This window comes from Fundulus heteroclitus, chromosome 5 (genome assembly GCF_011125445.2).
Source record: "Fundulus heteroclitus isolate FHET01 chromosome 5, MU-UCD_Fhet_4.1, whole genome shotgun sequence".
NCBI lineage: Eukaryota > Metazoa > Chordata > Actinopteri > Cyprinodontiformes > Fundulidae > Fundulus > Fundulus heteroclitus.
This window is the reverse complement of record NC_046365.1, coordinates 37763842-37786248: the sequence shown is the minus strand read 5'-3', so window position 1 is coordinate 37786248 and position 22407 is coordinate 37763842. Positions and strand designations below refer to the sequence as shown.

The 22407-nt window shown below is 40.5% G+C and overlaps 1 protein-coding gene across 2 annotated transcripts; it reads left to right on the top strand.

Annotated features, from left to right (window-relative positions):
• The first annotated feature begins 13160 nt into the window (after positions 1–13160).
• On the top strand, positions 13161–21971 carry lsm6 (LSM6 homolog, U6 small nuclear RNA and mRNA degradation associated). 2 transcript variants are annotated; one of them, XM_012862854.3, is made up of 4 exons: positions 13161–13300; positions 13707–13811; positions 13901–14014; positions 21771–21971. In XM_012862854.3, the coding sequence occupies exons 2-4, from the start codon at positions 13718–13720 to the stop codon at positions 21803–21805; spliced, it is 243 nt and encodes an 80-aa protein (XP_012718308.1). In that variant the 5' UTR covers positions 13161–13300; positions 13707–13717; the 3' UTR covers positions 21806–21971. The 2 variants fall into 2 exon arrangements, with proteins under 2 accessions (XP_012718308.1, XP_021172303.1); XM_021316628.2 differs by lacking the exon at positions 13161–13300 and adding an exon at positions 13378–13551.
• The last annotated feature ends 436 nt before the right edge of the window (positions 21972–22407 follow it).

Below are 22407 nucleotides of genomic sequence, written 5' to 3'. Positions count from 1 at the left end.
AATCTGTATAACATGATTGAACTTGACTTTGTAAAGTGCCTTGAGATGACATGTTTCGTGATTTGGCGCTATATAAATAAAATTGAATTGAATTGAATTGAACCAAATCTTTACCCTTTGAGGACTTGCTGAGGGTATTTGGTTGCCCTGCTCACATTTTTTCGTAGACTGGTGAGGGGTAACTGGCCATGTCGCCTAAGGCATTTTGACATTAGATGCCGGGGATGCTTATCTAGTCCTTGCACAATCCTCCACATTCGCATAAAAGCAAGTTTGTTCCTAGTGTGGTTCTTCTACCCAATCCCGTTAGTGGGGTTATGATCTAAATCTTAAGGTCTGTCATAGAGAAGAGGGTGTGTGAATTTTGTAACCTCGGGGTCTCAGCATAGCTTTTTGCAGACAATTTTGCAGATAAATTAAAATATTTCCTGAATATTAGTGCAGCCGCGGGCCTGTTTCTCAAAAACAACTAGCCTACGCAAGAACCACAGCCAGAGGACGTGTAGCTCTAGGGCCCTGACTCTTTGTTGGTATTAAAATTGTTTGTGACCAACCATGTGTAGATATTGATACGCTTCAAATCTTTACAGATTCTCTGTCAGTTGCAGTGGAGTTGACTACTCGGCTAAATATGAAGCCGTATGCAATCAGAAGCCATTTCTTCAGGCCATCCTCTGAATCTTCTCAAGAAATCTGTAAAGGTATCGTGTCATATTTTCTTGCAGTTATAACAGTTTATCTTTTTCACATGTTTTAACCATATTTGCATGCCTAGAGATTATTTGTTGACATGCAGGACTGCTGCACATGTGAAGTTGCACTTTTATATAAGACTGTTAGTCTGACCAGAAATACTTTACAATTTCTGTTCTCAGCGCATATTTTACACAGGAAAACTATGTCTCATGTCCACAGGGCTGTGGGTTTGTGCTTCACCTGTTTATTTTGCATAAGGTTTGACCAGCAGGTGATTCCTTCACCTGCTGGTGAAAGAATCACCCTATTAAAGGTGCGGGTTACTTGAGTCAGATTTTAGATAGTTCTTACTGAATGTGTATCCTCCTCCTTACGATTCTTGATTGTGCTAATCATGTTTCCTCGCTTACCTCCCTGTTGTCCTGCTTGCAGGAACCCTTGCCTCCAGGCAATGGTTCCTTCCTGGATCTTAGTCCGCTGCCTCCTCGTCACCAGATTTCAGTGGAGAACTCCTTCCAAGAGTTCTTCCGTTTATCTCCTCGCTGCTCCTCTGGCTGCTCTCCACTGTCATCTCCATCTCCTCCTGGAACAAAGAATAAATACTCACGTCCCTCCTGGGACTTCACCACCTCCAAAAACTGCAGGAATCTTCTTCTCATCTTCATCATGATCATCCTCGACTATCATTCATCCTGTAACCTCTTACCTCCCTTCCTCATTTTCATCCTTTACCAAACTCAGAAAACAAACAAACATAACTTTCTCAATGAACTATTCAAACCTGTCTCTGTTCTCCGTAGTTGTTGCCTCCACACGGGTCTCACCAAACGGCCACATGACATTGTTATTATCAAGCCTCTTTTAAATAATCATCAACTTCCTGCATTCTTCTAGGAAGAGCCACCAGTTGGAAACATGATGATTATTTAAAGACAATCATCGAGGACCTTTTTGTATGAAGATGTTGATTTGGTCATGGCCTCTCAAACTATCCGTTAGCTTAAGCATGTCTGGATCACCGCTAACTGAAGACGGCAACATTATTATCTAGTACAGCTAAGATATTACCTGCTTATAACCTTTTAACAGGGCCACACTTAATATATCCAAAATTATCCCTTTAAAGAGAGAAATTTGACTTTTCTTTCTAAACTGGAACGAAAACAAGACTGCAAACCTCCAACCCAAATTAATATTTCATAACAACAACACTCTATACATCATAAAATAACATGCATTAATCATTAAGTACCCGTGTAAGCATCACTGCTGGAAAATCACTCCTCAGCTTTGCATACAATAGAACCCTAATGTCATTCCCCATATCATTTGTCAGCATCTAGAGGTTATCTGCCAAGTTGATGAACAGAGAGATTGGCTATGAAACACAAGGTGTGACAGTATGGCAATATGTTATAGTATGCAGGCAGAGCTCATCACGAAAGAGAGGACGAGCGGCTTTGTTCCAAATGTCACGATGCATATTTATGGGAGCACTGGAGTGGCTCCTTGTATAAGCACCATTCACCATCTATCAAGCTAAAACCACTACGACGCCGTCTCCCTGACAACTTGGTGGGATGTTGTCGGGTGACAAAGTGATCAAACCGGCCAATCTGCTCATGGTTCAGGACAGATTTGCTTCTGACATGGACAGTAGTTTAGATCCATGTTTATTTAAACCTGTAATGGCAACTTCCACCTCTGCAAATGGTAAGTTTTCCAAGCGCCGCTGTGTTGATGTTTTAAAAAAAACAAACATGTCTTGATCTTTGTCCACTCCTTGTATTTCGTCATAAAACCTTGAATATTAATTTTGTGTTCCACATATACTCAGAAGTCTGAACCTTCATAGTCAAAGTTGCAAAAATAAACATATATTCCCACAAATATTTTAATTTCTAGAGGTAAAGTCAGAGATTTCTCACCAACCTGGCAACAAAGTCCAACATGGCTTCCACATACTCAAAATATATTAAAAGATGCAGTATTCAAGTGTTTTATCTCTGTTAAGTCAGTCACCAAACCTAGACGGCATCTGTTTTACTAAACTTGTTGCTACAGTCTTTGAATCCGCATTGGTGTGAAAAAGAATTTGCCATCCTTCAGATTTCTTCTCATTTTTTAAATTTTCGTCATACTTAGATGTTTCAGATCTCCAAACAAATGTTAGTATGGGACAAAGATAACCCAATTAGACACCAGAAGGGGAAAAGCTATCTAAAACTCCCAGTGAGCGTCACAAACAATGGCCACGCCTCACGCTCAGTGGTCACCAGTCCGGCTTCCCCCCACCACCACCATGTAAAGATGAACGGGTTTAAGTAGAATTTCTAAATTTATAGAATTTACTGTCATAGATTCATAGAATGACGAACAGTTTATCAGCTCTGGTTTTGCAGTGTAAATATTCCTAACTTACAAACTAAATATAAGTAACACAAAAAAAGGCATTTACTACATTCTGTAGTAAACTGATCAGACCGCTCCGGGATAAAAATTGTTTTTGTGGTCTGCTGGATTTAGCTTCTTGTACCTTTTACTAAATGGGAGTGAAGACAGTCTGCAGGTGTAAATATCAGAGAAGGCAGCTTTGAACCAATAACCTCGCCACCCACTGCAGGTCGTTCCTCTTCTCCTGGGAAGAACTGGAGAACCACCGCAAAACACCAAGAGGCTATCTGTCTAGACAATGGATGGATGGATGGATGGATGGATGGATTGATGGAGGTATGAACGAATGGGTGCAAAGAGGGATGAATGATAGATGAAGGGATGGATGGATGAAGTGATGGATGGACAATGGAAAGAGGGATGGGTGGATATAAGTAACACAAAAAAGAGTGGTGGCCTAGTGGTTAGAGCACAGAGCTTTGGTCCCAGAGGTTCTGAGTTCAACTCCCACTGCCATTCTGGGTCCCTGAGCAAGACCCTTAACCCCCAATTGCTCCCCATGCGCCGCACAGTGGCAGCCCACTGCTCCCCAAGGGGATGGGTAAAGATGCAGAAGTGAATTTCTCCATTGTGAGATCAATAAAGTTCAATTATTATTAAAGAATGGCTGAATGAAGGAACGGATGAATAGATGGATGGAAGGGTAAACTGATGAATGGAGGGATGGGTGGATAAATCAATGAATGGAAGGATGAAGGGATGGATAGATGGATGGATGGACGGACAGATGGATGGAGGATAGATGGATGGCTAAATGGATGGATGGGTAAACAGATGAATGAAAAAATGGGTGGATAAATGAATGAATGAAGGGATGGATGGATGGAACCATGGTGACTTTTCTCAGAAACGGACAAACTACAAACGTTTCTCCAGCGGTTCATCCAGGAGGCCACAGACCAATCCAGAACATCTGAAGAACTTCAGACCTCGCGTGGTTCAGGTCAGCGTTGATGGTTCCACGGTATAAAAAAAGGACTTTCATGTTTCATGGAGTTTTAAGATTAGAACTGCTGCTTACCAAAAAACATTCACATTAGCAGAAAAACATGGGAGAACATTCCCTGGACTAAAGCTTTTGAGGTAACTCAGTAAAAATCCAACTGGACTGTGGTACCAGGACCAGTTCATCCTTTAAAACCCTTCAGATATGAATTAAAACAGCTGCACAAATAGACTCATTACAGGTTATTGCAAATGCTCGATGGCAGCTATTGCTGACTGAGCAGATATCCCGAATAATTGCTAATTTTAGCCAATTGTATTTGTGTAGCTCAATAAGGAGCAAAGCCGTAAAAAGAGATAATACACTGTGCAATAAGCACATTATAATCTGGGGGTGTTTAGTCTAAAATGTTTGTATGTAAATCAAAATGACAATATATAGATAATGTTGTTATGCATGCATGTTAAATTACAGCAGCAGTAGGAGTCTTCTGATTTTAAAAAAAAGCAATTAAATTGAATGTATTTTGTTTTAGATATTTGTGTTAATGTAACTCAAGGTCGTCACAGAGTCACAATCTCATATCGGTCCACGGCTAATTCCTACCGGCCTGGTAAAAGCTGCCGTTTCTTCATTGTCAGCGAACGAAAAAAGAAAATGGGAGCGCAACGGGCTCCTTTTTTGCCTCAGATTGAGACATTAAAGCGGAGTGGGAGAGGATAACGCGAGCAGAGGAGGGTGTCAGACGGAAAGACAGTTGGACCGCCTCATACAAGCAGCATAAGCTTCACTGAGCTCCCTCTCCGCAGAGGAGGCTCTCAGGAGAGTTGTGAGCTGGCCGGCTGGCTGCGCCTGGGCCGTACAGCACAGGACGGGCAGCCTGACTGTCTGGCTGCGGTGCCGCTCCTTGGGGGAAAGAACACGGCTCCAGGGCTGCAGCTGATTTGAGACGGTCTCAGGACTAAACCTCAGAGGATGCCGAGCGAGCAGAACGGCTCCTCTGAAACCGCTCCTTTCAGAGGCGGCGGAGCTCGGTGGCTGTGAAGAGCCGGCACAAGAGGAGGCCTTTTATCTTCACTGTGAACAGCTCAGTGGATTTCCTCCAAATTACAGGGAGTGATTACGTCCCACCTAGTTTGCGTCTTGCCCCCCTTCCTCTTCTCTCAGAATTAGGCCCCCAGGCCACCCAACCACTGTCAACTGTCAGGGCTGAGCTGAGTCATTAGGTAGAAGCTGAGCGATGTGTCACTGGCCTGGAAATAATAATAATAATATAAAAAAGAAAAGAAAAAGCAAAGCCGTGGGGACACTCGTCGCTCTTAAATTTTGCTTTGTTTAGCAGTGAGATGACGGGAATCAGTCAGAACATGTTTAATGGGTGTTTTGATCGGCGGATTGACTGGTGTGCAGCTAAAATTAGAGCTGGAGAACTTCGGATGAGTCAGCTGGTGCAAAGAAAAACACAGCAGAAGATTCGCTTTGCAGAATTATGCGTACCAGGCTAACTTTTTTAACTCCCCGAATGTGAACTACTGTGATTTTCATGACATAGACCAACACAAAAAGCAGTGCATGGTCTGTATTTTTTTAAAAGAACACCTGAAAAAGTGTCTAGCTTATCTTTATTTAGCCCCTTTCCCTCTGACAGCCATAAAGTGATATCCAGTGCAACCAACTGAAGTCACAAGTCCCCTAATTAGTCAATAGAGTCCCCTTGTGTTTAATTTACCCTCAGCAAAACAGCAGCTCCTCTGTGAAGGCCTCAGAGGTTTTCTGGAGTACATTATTGAACACACACTATCATGAAGACCAGATATGTCGGGCATAGGGTTGTGATAAAGCCAGATTAGGTGACTAAAAACAAAACCCTGAGCGTAGAATAACTCACAGAGCTCTGTTCAATCCATCGTCAGACAACAGAAAGAGTAGGACGCAGCTTCAAGCCTATCCTTACCTGGTCTGTCACTTTCAGGTAAGGAGAACATTGTTTAAAGACGAATCCAAGGGGTCGCTGGTAACTTTGGAGGAGCTGCAGCGATCCACAAACGAGCTGCTGCTGCTGCAGCTCAGGTGAAAGAATCTGACAACAGGACAACTATTGGCCAAAAGCTCCAGAAATCTGGCATCCATGGACGAGAGAAAGGAAGAAAGCCATTCTTGAAATAAAGCCTTAAGAAAGGCTGTTTTAAGTTTCCCATGAGGCGCGTAAGAGAAAGAGCAAGGTCCTCTGGCCGAATGAGACCTGAGTTAAACAGTTTGGACTGGGTGCAAAAAGCAATGTGAAAGCTTAAAAATGCAGATCTGCCAGAGCGTACTGTACCACCCTGTGTGGGGAAACATAATGATGACAGCACCCTGCTTTTGGGGGGATGCTTTTCTTTAGCAGGGACAGGGAAAGCTGGCCAGAGCTGAAGAGAAGATGAATAGTGCAAAAAAACAGGAGAATGCAAGAAAGGAACATGTTGGAAACTGAGAAAGACTGAATAATAGGGCGAAGGTTCCACTTCCAGCAGGGCGAAGACCCTCAAGATACAGGCAAAGCTACACTGGAAGGGTTACCCTGGGCTCACATTGAATGTGGAGGTTGCAACCCGCACGTTTATATGTTAGAACAGCGCCGTCAATATCCAGTTCTAAATTTAACCATATTTCCCTTTTCCTCTCCACTGTCGCTGCATGCATGCTCGGCATGAAGGGTTGCTGCGAAGTCAGCGACACAATGCACTTCACTGTGGCTCCAGGCTCTTTCAGGAGGAGTGAATGCTGCAAGTCGATGACTCGATGTAACCTGCTGGGTTTCCTTAGAAGACTTTTTAACCAATCTCTGTATGATTCAATAGAAGTGAGTTTGTAAAAAGCCTTGAGACAACATGAGTTGGTGCTATGTAAATAAAATGAATTGAATTGAACTGAATTAAACTTGTTCACAGATGTTCTTCATCTAATCTGACGTAAGACAATGAAGAATAGGCAAAATATTCAATCTCTATACCTAAAAAGCTGGACGAGAGCCCCAAATACTTGCTACTGTGATTGTGTTTTAAATTTTGACTAACGAGGCTGAATACCGACGCTCGCCACACTTTTCAGATTTCAGTTTTTAAACAAATGGTTGATAATCATGTATGATGGTCCTCTGAGGCTACATTTATGTACTAATGCTGTGTTAATCTATCACATAAAATCTGATCATTAAAAGATGAATTTCAGCATCAAACTGGACAACTGAGGTTTCCATGCCACCCCCCCCCCCCCACTTGATGGCAGAAAGGTTTCCTATTACTTCCAAACTGTTACCTCCATGCTGTAAGGGATTACACCGACGCAAAAGCAGCGATCTTCTGTCTGCCAATCTGTTTTTTTTTTTATTATTTGAAAACTCCCCCAAGCTTTTCCATTATCTTCTCCGTATCGAGCTTGACCTGAGGAGAAAACCTGCCCTCAGAAGGGTCAATGTAGTCTCGAATTTCTCCTCATGTTGCTCCGATGAGCACCCCCCCAACCACCATATCCTCCTACCCTGAATATTGCTTTAGGATACAAGAGGGATGCCCCCCCCCTCCCCCGTCCACCTTATCCACACTCACCTAAAGCCTTGACCTGTTTCACACCAGTCCCCCATTTTCCTCTCTAAAAACAGCGTCTCCCATCGCCATAATCTTCCTATTTCACCAGCACATCCCTCAGGGTTAAAGGTTTTCGTTTTTTTTTTTTTTTTGATGGACACAGGATTTGTTCAGTCAGTTTACAGTGCTGCTATGAAAGCTACCCTTTTCTAGATGGTTAAAGTATTTTCTAAAAAGCACTTGTCTTTGATTGCACAGGAGTGGCTGTGGGTAAGAGAATGAACTACTACAAAAAAAAAAAAAACCTGTCAATGGATGTCTGCCGCGTCTTTCTTTTGCAAAAGGCACGTCAGTCCACTTTATGAGGCTTTACCTGTGATGAGAGTTGTGAGTTGTGGACAAACCTCCAAAATGAGATAAAACACACTAAAATATCCTTTGAGTAAACCAGATAATTTTTTTTAATAATTTTAGTTTCTATTCCAGTTCAACTCTTTCTGAGTACAGCCAGCTGTTTATAATTCTTTGTAATTGGATGGAAATCAGTCAAGGGCAAGCCTTGCCCCTGAAATAGTAATTTATTATGAACTGTTGGTTGTAACAATGACGTGTTTTTGAATCTTATTGCGAAGAAATTTGAGTCAAATATTATTAAAAGTAATTTAATAGTAATTTTTTCCCATTGCTTTCAGAAGCTGATGCTATGAATAAACCCAATAAAAAAACACAAGATAAAGATACACCGCCCGTGGGAAACTAAGTACAATCTTACTACTTCCATTAAATTAAAGAGGGGAGGAGGTGGTTACGTGCTGTAAATCAAATGCACTTAATTGATCATCAGCAGTGATCACTTACATAAAAATAAGAGGTCTGACAGTTTGCTGGTGTGGAAAACACATGTGCATTAATACAATGACAACACCTGTTGTAAAGATATCTGCAGTACCCTTAAATGTGCATAGTGCACATTTTTAAGTGAAATATGATTTATTTTCTTTCCCCGTACATGTCCTTACAATTGTCTGACATGTAAAATGAGTTTTCCTCTATTTAACGCAGTTGGCTGGATTAGTCTGTTCATGAGAGCGTGATTTGGGTCAAATCCTCTAGGTGTGACGCGCTCTCGTTCACCTGGCAACTTTGTTGACCGATGCTTTAGTGAGAAAACACGGCTAACTTCAGTGTTTATAACTTTCTTACCTCAGAAGACATCACACTTCTAAAGAAAAGACCTGTGCAGTCACAGCAGAAGATGCTTTTCCTCTTCTCCCATGTACGTTCACAACACCGGTGTAATTTCAACTTGTCACCAGAGGGGGCAGACGTCTGCAGAAATCCTGGAACTTAGGCTATGTTCCTTCAAAGGAGCAATAAGTAAGACATTTATTGTAAAATGCATTAAAATCCCTCCCACTTTTCCCCTAGGATGGCAGTCATATTCCTTATCAACAATCTTAGTCACGTTTTTCTCTTTTAAATCCTAGAGGTATGGCCCAGAACTACTTTGGTGCAGTGTGTAACCTGTGTTTACTTCCTAGTTCCTGGGCCAATCATATGAGAGTTCCCAGGGTTTCCAAAACAGAGCGCAGCATTTGGTATTTTATCTTGGCAAAAGAGCAACAGCCTGCTGACACTACAGGGTTTCACAGCAGCAACGGACCATTGAGGAAATGGCTGTTGTCCGTGGCAGGCGTCGTGTATGTGTTGTTCCGATTTGCAACGCTAGGTGTCAAGATTACTTACTGGTCCTTTAAGGAAGCAACTGTTGCAGTGTGGAAAGGGGATTAAGGCCATCATTCTGCAATGGGATACGTGGACCAATCACAGTTCCATCCATCTGTCCGTCTGTCCGTCCGTCCATATGTCAAGCAGTCACTGGGCAAAAACTGCAGGACACCCTGCTCAAAAAGGCAACATAAAGAGACAAAGTAGCGTAACAGTCAAGTTTCTGGACTGTGGGAGTAACCCAGAGTACCCAGAGAGAACCCATGTACGCACATAGAGAACAGACAGAAAACTCCAGGCTAAAGTTAAAACCCAGGACCTTCCTGCTACAAGACAAAATGGATGCCAACTGTGCCACCATGCATAGCTTAATATTGGGAGAAAATCAAACAAGCAATACCTTATGCATACTCCCAAGCAGGGTGGAGGAGGGCTGATGATTTGGGGTTGTTTTACAGCCACAGGACCTCTGCATCTTACTGAGTCAGACTCTTCTGTATGTCTAAATATATCTAAATTATTCCGGATTCTGGTCCAAACTGGGTCATCAACAGAGACATGGCATTGTGAGATTATTATAGGAATCACCAACTGCAGATAATTATATTTAATAGAGCGATGGAAAGGAAGTGGATTAACTCCAAGTTAGATGGCATGGTGGTGATTAGTACTATTGCTTGACAGCAAGAAAATCAGTTCTCCATTGTACCCAGTGCTTGTGGTTTTATAGATTTTCCCACAGTCTAAAAACATGCATATGATGGCCGGGTGATCTGTGCAGGGCACACACTGCCTCTCTCTGCTCACCAGCCAGGAAAAGCTCCAGCCCTTTTATCCTTTTACAACCCTCACAACAGTAGAAACCACATAGATGGCACATAAAATTAATGTCTAGACTGTAAATAATTTGATTCTAATTGGGCTTGTTTGTTTTTCTTACTATTTCCCCGAGGTGGCTTTTCCGGTGTATCGTTACAATATAAGTAAAGCCATCAAATGTAATCTCAATCCATAAGAAGAAACGTATCAAGGCATTTGTGCTGGAGGGTGTGTTTGAAAGAAAATGCAAAGAGAAGAAAAAAAAAGGTCTGACATTTTAGATTTGCACTCCCACACACTTTCATATTAAATAATGTATAGGCAGCAGAATGTGTGGCCATCATTGACATGCAATATGCGGTAAAACGGGACACTGTATTAGCCATTATTTTAACCCACAGTGTCAACGATTATAATTAACCTCTTTTGAACTGAATGGCTTATTGTAATAATTTTTTTTTCTTTGTTTTTATAGTGAAAACTAACTCATCCCAGAGCCACTGGGTGCCATGATTTATGTTTATAGGATAGGTTTGAGTGAATATTGTGTGTGTATCTATCTATCTATCTATCTATCTATCTATCTATCTATCTATCTATCTATCTATCTATCTATCTATCTATCTATCTATCTATCTATCTATCTATCTATCTATCTATCTATCTATCTATCTATCTATCTATCTATCTATCTATCTATCTATCTATCTATCTATCTATCTATCTATCTATCTATCTATATACATGAGCACAAGTGACTCTGAGATATGTTTTTTTTCGCTTTAATGACATGTATATAGTAATATATTTTATATACTTACCCACTTTTCCTTGTTGGTACCTGTCTCCAGTGGTCATCAGGCAATAGGTGGGACAGGTTGTCAGTCATTCACAGGACAACACAGAGACAAACAGGGTAAACATACGTTAGAGGGACCAGTTAACATAATGGTCATGTTTTTTGGACTGTGGGGGGAAACTGTGGGGCTCTTTTCACATGTTCACACAAATATTACTGCCAGCCTCCTGGACCGGTTTCATCCTTGTGGTTGCAACAGGTTTTAAAAAAAGAAAACATTCAGTTTCTGTCCCTATAGTCCTATTATTCCTCCAGTTGTTGATGACTGTCTTCATCTTCCATCAAAGAGTGCCGCAAACAGTTTAAGGATGTAGACTTATGTAATAAAGTTATTGGACTTTTTTTTTCTTTTTACATTTTTCCTGTAACAAATTTTGATTGTTTTTTTTTTTCATTTAATTATAAAGAAAATATATCAAATTAAAGCTGGTTCAGAGATTATTTATTATAATTTCTACTTTTTATCTCCCAAACAACATTTAAAAAGGGAGTTGTACGCTTTTGAGATCCATCAGGATGGATTTCCGTTCACACAACCATTAACAATCATACGATAATGTTGCGTTTTATTGATTGGTTGGATTCATTGTATTTCACAAATAAATAAAAAGGTTTTCTGATTTATTTAGCGCGAGGACAGCAGCAAGCATGCACTTCACTATACCAAACCCCATATTCCCTAATAATTTGAGCCAAGAGTGAAGATATAGAAATAAATAAATGCAAGGGCACAAAGGTCACGTTTGAAAGCCAAAGAAGAGATCTGTGTTTCTGTTTTCTTTTCCTTCCAAAAATTTTCCTCAAAGCATGCATCAACAAATGGATCAGGGGACAAGCGGGAAGAAAAACTCTTCATTGAATATTCATTAACCGGTGCCTAGGTGTATACATGGCTCTTAACCACTCTTGTTTATGACTTAAGGACTTGTAGTACTGACCTTAGTTTAACACAGCAGCAGATACCAAATTAACCTCTAGCCTCCACAGGGCTAGCCATGCCCTGCTAACAAGCAACCTGTCTAGACACACCAGAAGTACTTTATGATTCCACCTTTCACAATCCCCCCTCTTTCTCTGGGTCTCTCTCTCTCTCCTTTGTTTCTCTCTTACCTTCGCTCTCCACCTCTCTGTCTCCACTAACACGAACTGGCACATCCTCTTGCCCTCTATCCTCTTCTATCTTTCTCCTCACCATTTCATCCTTGTTTACCCCCCTACACCGTTTTTCATGTACCACCCAAGCTGTGCAGTGTTTGGGTCATGCACTCAACAACCTGGGTTGATTAGAGCAAAGACTTTCCCTTACCCTTCACTGGAAAAAGTACACAGATACCATAGTAAAACAAAATCAAATTATAATAGCGCTTGTTGGGGTTTTATCATCAAAACAAATAATCATGTTACAGTGGTAATGGAAATTTCCTTTTCCTTGGAAACCAATATTTTACTTTATGTTAGAATGAGAAGAAAAATATTCCAGACTCATAAGCACTTAAAACACTGCAATGATCAATCATTCAAATTAAATAAAATGCATTTATTACATATTCATTATGTGCCCAATAGTAAACAACACCAAGAGGCATTAGTATTCTCAGTATATTTCATCTGTTATTATGGTTTTGCATTATTTTGAAATAGTAATAATTTTTGGGAATTACAGCGATACTGAAACTGCAAGAACAGAGGCTAAAATGAGGGGGGGGGGGGTATTTTTCAGAGAATTTTTATATTTTACTGAGGTTTTGACATTTTACTGTCCTGCTCGTAATAATAATAATAAAATAATAATAATAATAATAATAATAATAATAATAATAATAATAATAATATGTTAAAGAAACAACAGAGTTTATATGTTCTATTCCCACAATGTCAAAAACCCAACACAACAAAAACATTACATATTCTTTGATAATATCTCTAAGATTATTCTTGGTTTACCTCTTGGTTAATCGTTGTCAACAAATAATAAAGAAATACACAGTCTCTCATTCCTACTTTGTTTTCCTTGTCTGGACTAGAGATGTAAGCCGAGTCTGTTTTTTAGTAGCAGTCATGTTATATTTTAAAGTGTAAATCGTAGTTCTAGCCGCGCTCAGATGAAACCCGCAGCCACTGTGCTGCTTCGCTTTTAGAATGATTGTCCTTATGCTGCTTCCGTAGAATGAACGCACCTGATTGGCTGATTCACTGCACGCTGAATACGGTCGTTTGTGGAACGTTTAGCAGGTGAGCGAAAATGCTAACAAGAATGTCGCCTCTGTTTAAAACTCTGAAGACTGTCAGTCGTGTTACGCGGCTCACCTTTGTTGTCACAGTCATCGCATAATTTACCTGGACGTTTTTCTACCATTTCACCCGTTTAGCTGCTGACGGAATCATTTTACGGGAGCAGTTAGCCTGTTAGCATCATTAGCAATAGCGGCTAACTTAGTCCCGCTAACACAGCGTTAAATACTGTTACGGTGCTTATTCAAATGGTTTGTGGCAACGTACTTTAATACTGTGGTTTTTAAAATATATCTTGCATGGTTTAAATCTCGCCTAACATTGACGGATAACTTTTTTTGTTTGTTGCAATGCTAATGTTCATTGTTGGGACAAACAAATGCTAACATTGTTTGTTTTTATCCAGTTTATGCCAAGATGAGTCTGAGAAAGCAGACCCCCAGTGACTTTCTGAAGCAGATAATCGGCAGGCCTGTGGTCGTCAAACTGAACTCTGGCGTGGATTACAGAGGTACTTCAGCTGCCAACGCTGCCTTTTATTCATCCTGATAAATATAAGAACGTAATCTGAGTGATTTATTTCTGCCCGCCATTGTGCAGGTGTCTTGGCCTGCCTGGATGGCTACATGAACATCGCTATCGAGCAGACAGAAGAGTATGTCAACGGGCAGCTCAAGAACAAGTATGGGGACGCCTTTTTGAGAGGAAACAATGGTAAGTTTGCACGTTTCTAATCAAAGAAAACGTGCAAAGTAACTTCAATTCAATTCAATTTTATTTATATAGCGCCAAATCATGAAACATGTCATCTCAAGGCACTTTACAAAGTCAAGTTCAATCATATTATACAGATTGGGTCAGATTATACAGATTGGTCAAAAATGTCCTATATAAGGAAACCAGTTGATTGCATCAAAGTCCCGACAAGCAGCATTCACTCCTGGGGAACCGTAGAGCCACAGGAAGAGTCATCTGCATTGTACATGGCTTTGCTGCAATCCCTCATACTGAGCAAGCATGAAGCGACAGTGGGAAGAAAAACCACCCATTAACGGGAAAAAAAACCTCCGGCAGAACCGGGCTCAGTATGAACGGTCATCTGCCTCGACCGACTGGGGTTACAGAAGACAGAACAGACACAACAAGAGAGACAAAAAAGCACAGAAGCACACATTGATCTAGTAATCTGTTCTACATTAGATGGTAGTAGCGGGTGAGCCGTCTTCTCTGGATGATGTCACAGTTAACAGAACGCCAGACCAGGTGTACCTACTATGAAGAGAAAAGAGAGAGAACAGAAAGTTAAAGCAGAAATGACAACACATAATGCATAATTGAAGAACAGTAGAACTCAATATAGTGAGAAAATTAGATCCTGATATACTCCAGTAACCTAAGCCTATAGCAGTAAAACTATAAAGGTGGCTGAGAGCAACATGAGTCACTAGTTATTATTTTTGTCAAAAAGAAAAGTTTTAAGCCTAGTCTTAAAAGTAGACAGGGTGTCTGCCTCACGGACCAAAACTGGGAGTTGGTTCCACAGGAGAGGAGCCTGATAGCTAAAGGATCTGCCTCCCATTCTACTTTTAGAGACTCTAGGAACCACCAGCAGACCTGCGGTCTGAGAGCGAAGTGCTCTGTTAGGAACATACGGGGTAATCAGAGCTCTGATATATGATGGAGTTTGATTATGAAGGGCTTTATACGTTAGAAGAAGAATTTTAAATTCTATTCTTGATTTAACAGGAAGCCAATGAAGGGAAGCTAAAATTGGAGAAATATGATCCCTCTTGTTGATTTTCATCAGAACTCTTGCTGCAGCATTTTGGATCAGCTGAAGGCTTTGAACTGCATTTTGTGGAATTCCTGATAGTAAAGAATTACAATAGTCCAGCCTTGAAGTAACAAATGCATGGACCAGTTTTTCAGCATCACTCCTGGACAGAATGTTTCTAATTTTGGCGATATTCCGGAGGTGAAAAAAGGAAACTCTGGAAACCTGTTTAATATGGGATTTAAATGACATGTCTTGGTCAAAAATAACACCAAGATTTTTTACTTTATTACCAGAGGCCAGTTTAATGCCACCCAGATTAAGTGATTGGTTAAGAAGTTTATTTTTTGAGGACTCTGGCCCAAAGATTAAAACTTCGGTCTTGTCAGAATTTAGATGCAGGAAATTTAAAGTCATCCAGCTTTTGATGTCATCAAGACATGACTGCAGTCGAAGTAATTGATTGGATTCATCAGGATTTATGGATAAATATAGCTGAGTATCATCAGCATAACAGTGGAAATTAATCCCATGCTGTCTGATAATTTTGCCTATCGGAAGCATATATATAGTAAAGAGAATTGGTCCAAGGACTGAACCCTGTGGTACTCCACAAGTGACCCTAGAGTTTGAGGAAGATTTATTATTAACATGAACAAATTGGAATCTGTCTGACAGATAAGATTTAAACCAGCCTAATGCTTTCCCCTTAATCCCTACAGTATGTTCAAGTCTTTGTAGGAGAATATTGTGATCAACTGTATCAAACGCAGCACTGAGATCTAACAGGACAAGTATAGACACAAGTCCATTATCTGAGGCCATGAGAATATCATTAGTGACCTTCACCAGAGCTGTTTCAGTGCTATGATGAGCTCTGAAGCCTGACTGAAACTCCTCAAGTAGGTCATTACTTTGTAAATGTTCACAAAGTTGATTAGCAACTACTTTCTCAAGAATTTTAGATAAGAAAAGAAGATTAGATATAGGTCTGTAATTTACTAACTCATCTTGATCAAGAGAAGGTTTCTTAAGTAAAGGTTTAATAACAGCTACTTTCAAAACCTGTGGTACATATCCATTTACTAAGGATAGATTAATCATGTCTAAAATAGTGCCACTGATCAAAGGGAATATGTCCTTAAACAACTTGGTTGGGATTGGGTCTAACATACAGGTAGAAGGTTTAGATGAAGCTAAAATTTTAGATAGCTCAGAAAGCTCTACTGCTTCTAAACAGTTCAAACACTGCGCAGATTCTAAAGATTCCTCCAATGCTGCCTCACTTACTGAGGACGAGGTAATCATGTTTGGGAGGATGCCAATTATTTTATTTTTAATGGCATCAATTTTATTTATGAAGAATCCCATAAAATCATTACTACTGAGAGCTAAGGGAATGGATGGATCAACAGAGCTGTGGCTCTGGGTAAGTTTGGCAACTGTACTAAAGAGAAATCTAGGATTATTTTTATTCTCTTCAATTAATGATGAAAAATATGCTGCTCTAACTCTGCAGAGGGTCTTGTTATACAACAATAGTCTGTCCCTCCAGATTAAGTAGGATTCCTCTTGGTGTGTAGAGCGCCATTTTCTCTCCAATTTCCTAACATTGCGCTTCAAGGAACGCAGCTCTGAATTAAACCAAGGAGCCAGCTTCCTGTGAATAATCACCTTCTTTTTCAAGGGAGCTACATTGTCTAATGCAGAACGCAATGAGGAAGTCACATTGTTAGCAAAGGTATCGATTTGTGAATGGGAAGAAACAGCAATGCTGCCATCTACAGGGCATTTCTGCAATACTGAGGATATTAAGAAGGGGACAGACTCTTTAAGTTTTGATACAGCATTATCCGATAAAAATCTACTATAATGGAACCCTCTTTTGGGGGTGGAGAATTCAGTTAGATTAAACTCAAATGTTATTAAAAAATGATCAGACAGGACAGGGTTGTGAGAGAATACTGTTAATTCTTCACAATCAATGCCATATGTCAGCACAAGGTCTAAAGTATGGAGCCGAGAGTGCGTCGGTTCATGCACATTTTGAGCAAAACCAATTGAATCTAGGATAGTTTTAAAGGCTACACTAAGGTTATCACATTCAGTGTCAACATGGATGTTAAAATCACCCACTATAATAACCTTATCAGTATTTAACACCAAATCAGATAAGAAATCTGACAACTCATCCAAAAACTGAGTGTAAGGGCCTGGTGGACGATACAAAACAACAAACAGAAGAGGTTTTATTGCTTTGCAGTTTGGATGAGGGAAACTGAGGGTTAAATGTTCAAAAGAACTGTAATTATTAGTTGGCCTGGGACTAATTAATAAATCAGACTGAAAGATAGTTGCCACTCCTCCTCCTCTTCCCACAGATCTGGGAATGTGGAAATTTGAATAACTGGAGGGGGTTGACTCATTTATACTAACGTAGTCCTCTTGTAGCCAGGTTTCTGTGAGACAAAACAAATCAATCTGATTATCAGAAATTAATTCATTAACTAACAAAGTCTTTGGAGGGAGAGACCTTATATTTACTAGACCACATTTTATTATTTTATTTTTAGGTTCAAGGTGAACCATATTGATTTTTATTAGGTTTTTATGATTTGTTCCTTTTAGATCAGTTTTTGATCTGTTAAGTTTTGGCCGTGGGAAAGACACCGTCTCAATAGGATAATGGGTGGGTAACAGTACAGAAGCTGCAGAGAGGTGTTAAACTACGGCTCTGCTTCCTGGTCTGGACCCTGGGTTGTCAGCGTTTAGGAGAACTAATAAATCCGGCCAGATTTCTAGAAAGAAGAGCTGCACCATCCAAAGTAGGATGGATGCCGTCTCTCCGGATCAGACCAGGTTTTCCCCAGAAAGTTCTCCAGTTATCAATGTAGCCCACGTCGTTTTCTGGACACCACCTAGACAACCAGCGGTTGAATGATGACATGCGGCTAAACATGTCATCACTGGTCAAATCAGGCAGGGGACCAGAGAAAATTACGGAGTCCGACATAGTTTTAGCAAACTCACAAACCGAAGCAACACCAACTTTGGTGACCTCTGATCGGCGTGACCGGGTGTCATTACCGCCAGCGTGAATAACAATTTTGCGGTATTTACGCTTATCCTTAGCCAGTAGTTTTAAGTAGGATTCTATGTCGCCTGTTCTGGCCCCTGGTAGGCATTTAACTATGGTCCCTGGTTTCTTTAGTGCCACATTTCTCATTATGGAGCTGCCAATAATTAAGGTCGGCTCCTCGGCGAGATTGTCGCTCAGAGGGGAAAATTTATTAGAAACGCAGATGGGTTGGTGGTGATCTGGGGTCTGTAATCTAGAGCTATGCTTCCTACGAACTGTCACCCAGCCAGCCTGGTTACCAGGCTGCTCGGGTGCTATTGCTTTAGGTTCGCTACGTGAAGTTACTCTATGCGGCTCCGCGCTAGCAAAAGAGCGGCTATCAGCTGGTTTTTCAACAGCACGGAGCCAGGTCTCCAATTCTGACACCCTCGCCTCCAAAGCTACAAAAACACTACATTTATTACATGTACCATCATCACTAAAGGAGGCAGAGGAATAACTGAACATCTGACACAGAGAGCAGCAGATAGGAGACTTAGTCAGACACGGAGAAGCCATTATGAGGCTAAGGCTTGGCTAGCGCTAGGCTAACGCTAGGCTAAAGCTAGGCTAACGCCCTATTATCACGCCAAAGAACAAACCGTGTGAAACACGAGGAGTTCCCAAACGTGATGAGCAGCCACAGACAATGTTTTAAAAGTGCTTATGTTTGGAAACAGATGTTACAGCAAAGAGGTTTAAAGATAAAAAGCGAGAGAGCCTGGAGCAAAGCTCCGTCGTTCACACAGCAACAACAGGAAGTGACAGAATACGCCTTACCGCAAACAGGAAGTCCGCGAGCCAATCAACATCAGAGGTGTGGAGACAACTTCTATAGTTGTCTAGAAAAATACGATTGCCAGTCATACCTTACGCATCTGAGTGTTAAAAATAAGAGGCGTATGGAGAATTTCTGCGACAAAACTTAAAAAGCAAAACTGGACTTTTTTTCCCCCAAAGTTTGAAAGACGTTTTGCTTCCCATCCAGAAAGCTTTCTCAATTCAAATGTCAGGAGTAGTGTGGAGTTCAATGCTTTACATTATAATTATATTACAAGCTTTCTGGATGGGAAGCGAAAGGTCTTCAAACTTTGAAAAAAAAAAGTCCAGTTGTTTTGCTTTTTAACTTTTGTTTTGGAATGATTATGACCTGGATGACTGAGAATCTTCACCAGCGTCTGGAATATTTGAATTACAAAAATAGTTATTTGAAAGGTGAGATGGTATATCATGTTTAGATGTGAGTTTTGTGTTGTGTTTCAGTGTTAATGCAGTTTAAAGGAGCTATTTTCTTCTCCCACCAATGTGCACCACCTGGAATACTTTAATGCACACAATCTCACTGCTGTCTGTTTATGTAGCACAGTAGCTTTGTGCAGTTGGGCACATAAACTATAGATTAATTCACCAGTATGTTGTCTACACAGTTGAACAGTCTGTGGGAATTCATAAACAAACAAGTTATTTTGGTCAATGAGTGACTAAGTTTACCAACAAAACACAGAAAACAGTGAAACAAAGCAGAATGTGTCGGAATTTATCTTAGGAGCTGAAATTAAAATGCATTTTTGATTAACTTCCCAGCCCTAGTGCGGAGCCATTCCGATCCATTCATTTTAACTCATAGGTTTATGGATTCCTCGTCTTCAGAGGTGGTTATATGTAGGTTTAGGAAGAGGGGAACACACTAGTCTCCTCTAGCATATGCTCCAGGGATGCTGGATTCTCTTTTCTACTCCATTTAGAACAAATTAGACAGACTGAAATATTTTAAAGGTCTGTTTCTACAATTCATGGATTTATTCTTAGGTTTCAGTCTAGATCTGTATCCAATTTTTTTTTTTTTTTTTTTTTTTTCAACTAAAGTAGAGAAATAGTTTGTCTGAATCCCTTTAGTCCCATTTGGACATGTATTCATGAACATGATTATCATGAACTCTCAGGTTTTTACATGATGTGAATCTGATCAGCTTTATGTAGATGGAGAAACTAGTCATTTTATTTAAAGGCAGATTTCAGAGCACTCAAGGACACTGTACAAATTCAACAGGGTAACAACAATAAGTCATGATGAAACACATTAAAAGTTACAATGAACAGACACTTACAGTGAGTGGCATTCTTGAACAGACGAGTTTTGAGTTTAGACTTTAAGCGGCGGAAAAGTGTAATTATTGCGGATGTTCGGAGGGAGAGAGTTCCAGAGTTTGGGAGCAGAGTGGGAGAAAGCTCTGCTCCCCGTGGTGCTGAGGCGGACCGGAGGAACAATAAGGTGAATGGGAGCGCCGCTTTCTGCCAGCTACCCTTTCCACCGGGAGTGATTTTAGAGCGGTTGGACCTGGATCTCACGGGGATTGCATCATTGCGCAATATTAGTGTACTTTGTAAGGTTTAAATACAATTAAAATCTTAAAATCGTCGCCCATTGAGTCAAGTATCAAGTGAGCAGGTAATGACACGTTGATGCCTCAGTAAAAAGTCTGCACACAGTTTTGTAAACTCGACCGGATCCACTTTGCTTTTCATCAACTGACTTCCTGTCTGAACGATCCGCTCAGCTCCAGATTGACGAGGAGTCGGTGCGGCAAAAATGCAAAAGCCGCGTATTTTAGAGACGAGGCGAGCGGCGGCGTTCTGGGATGCTTCAGAATTGCACCGCAGCACGCTGGGTGGAACCGCTCTGACTGACTAGAGTCGCAGCGATCAGGCGCGGCGCTTCTGCGTTCAGTGAAACCCCGGGGTTAGGGTGTAGGAGAGATGTGAAGGAGATGTTTTGGTAATAATACAAGAATTTGCAACAGCTTGAAGCTCATGGAACGACTTTTTGAGGGAGGCCCAAGAGGAGAGCTACAGTAGTCGATGCAGGAGGCGACAAGGCTACGGAGAAGAACTGATGCAGGGAAGGGAGAGACATGGTGACTGATTTTCTGTATGTAAAATATGCAGACCGGGTGTTAATTAATGTAAAAATGAAGGATGGATTTAACCGCAAGTTTAAGAATTTTAAACATTTGATTTGAATCAGGTCTGTTTCTTTTTTTTTTACCGATATCTGGGTCCTCCATTTTCCTGACAGAAGCCAAGTAGAGTGATTCAGTCGTGAATGTGAATCTTGCTGCTGAGTGCAGTTTCTAGGTGGGACTATTTTAGTCACAATGAAATGACAACTTACCCGTCTGCCGTTCAGCGCCGCCTGTAGCAGACACATGTCAGGAGGAGCAGGACCGCGATTTTTAAGTTCGGAAGTCGATCCGCTGTAGGTCAACAGACGGTCGGCCTTAGGACGGAAATGTTGGGGTGACTTCACAGATCAGAAAGCGTCAGGAATCAGTTGTTTAGATCGTTGTTTTTCTAAACTAAGCTTTTTGCCTTTATGTCCCAAATCAACAACAGATTTGGGGTAACAGTGGGATTGTTATCTGCTCTGATGGCTTTAATGTGCTGAATTAGAAAGATTATTTTGGAGGAAACACTAAAAAATCCTGCAAACATTCTGGAGCTTAATCCTGTTAAATGACCAAAATTGAACGTTTTGTAAAGCAATAAACTTTTTTTTTTCTTGTCTTTTTTCCCTGCAGTTCTGTACATCAGCACCCAGAAGAGGAAGGTGTAGCAGAATTAATTTTTCATTTATTTTATTATCAGTGATGTTTCAGAGAATAACTTGTTTTCCTGTGGTTCTGTAAAGCTGTTTTCTAAAAACGACATAAGTTAATTGTGAATTTCTTTTACATTTTCACTGTTGTGACAGTAAAAAAAATAAAATTCTGTTGAATGGATTGTTTTAAAGTCGCCTCTTTTTTATGATGGTTGTATAGTTTTAAAAATGTAGTTTTAAGAGACATTTATGAATCTCTGGTCCTGGAAAGCTTGTGGGAATAAAAACGTCCATAATTAAAAGATAAGGAGTTTATCATCGCACACTGTTGTCAGCATTACAACATTGTAAATTCCTGGGCCGAGAAATAAAATGAACTTAGAGAAAATAATAATAAAGCAAGTAAAAATAAGTCTTACAATGAACAAGAATAGAGTTTGCCTGCTGCTGGATCTTTAGGTCTGGTCCAAGTTTATTCGCTCTTTTCCCCCCAAAGCTGCGTGAAATTATTTTATAGTTCGATTTTTCTGTATGTTTGACGCCTGGACATCTAATCTGCCAGGGTTGGGACTTTAACAGGTATAATTTAATCTGATTGGATAAAGAATGACAGAGTT

Excerpts from the sequence above, each read along its gene's own strand:
- lsm6 (XM_012862854.3), top strand. The coding sequence starts at position 13,718 with ATGAGTCTGAGAAAGCAGACCCCCAGTGACTTTCTGAAGCAGATAATC. Across the intron at positions 13,812-13,900 it reads CTCTGGCGTGGATTACAGAG|GTGTCTTGGCCTGCCTGGAT; the intron begins GTACTTCAGCTG and ends GCCATTGTGCAG. Across the intron at positions 14,015-21,770 it reads CTTTTTGAGAGGAAACAATG|TTCTGTACATCAGCACCCAG; the intron begins GTAAGTTTGCAC and ends TTTTCCCTGCAG.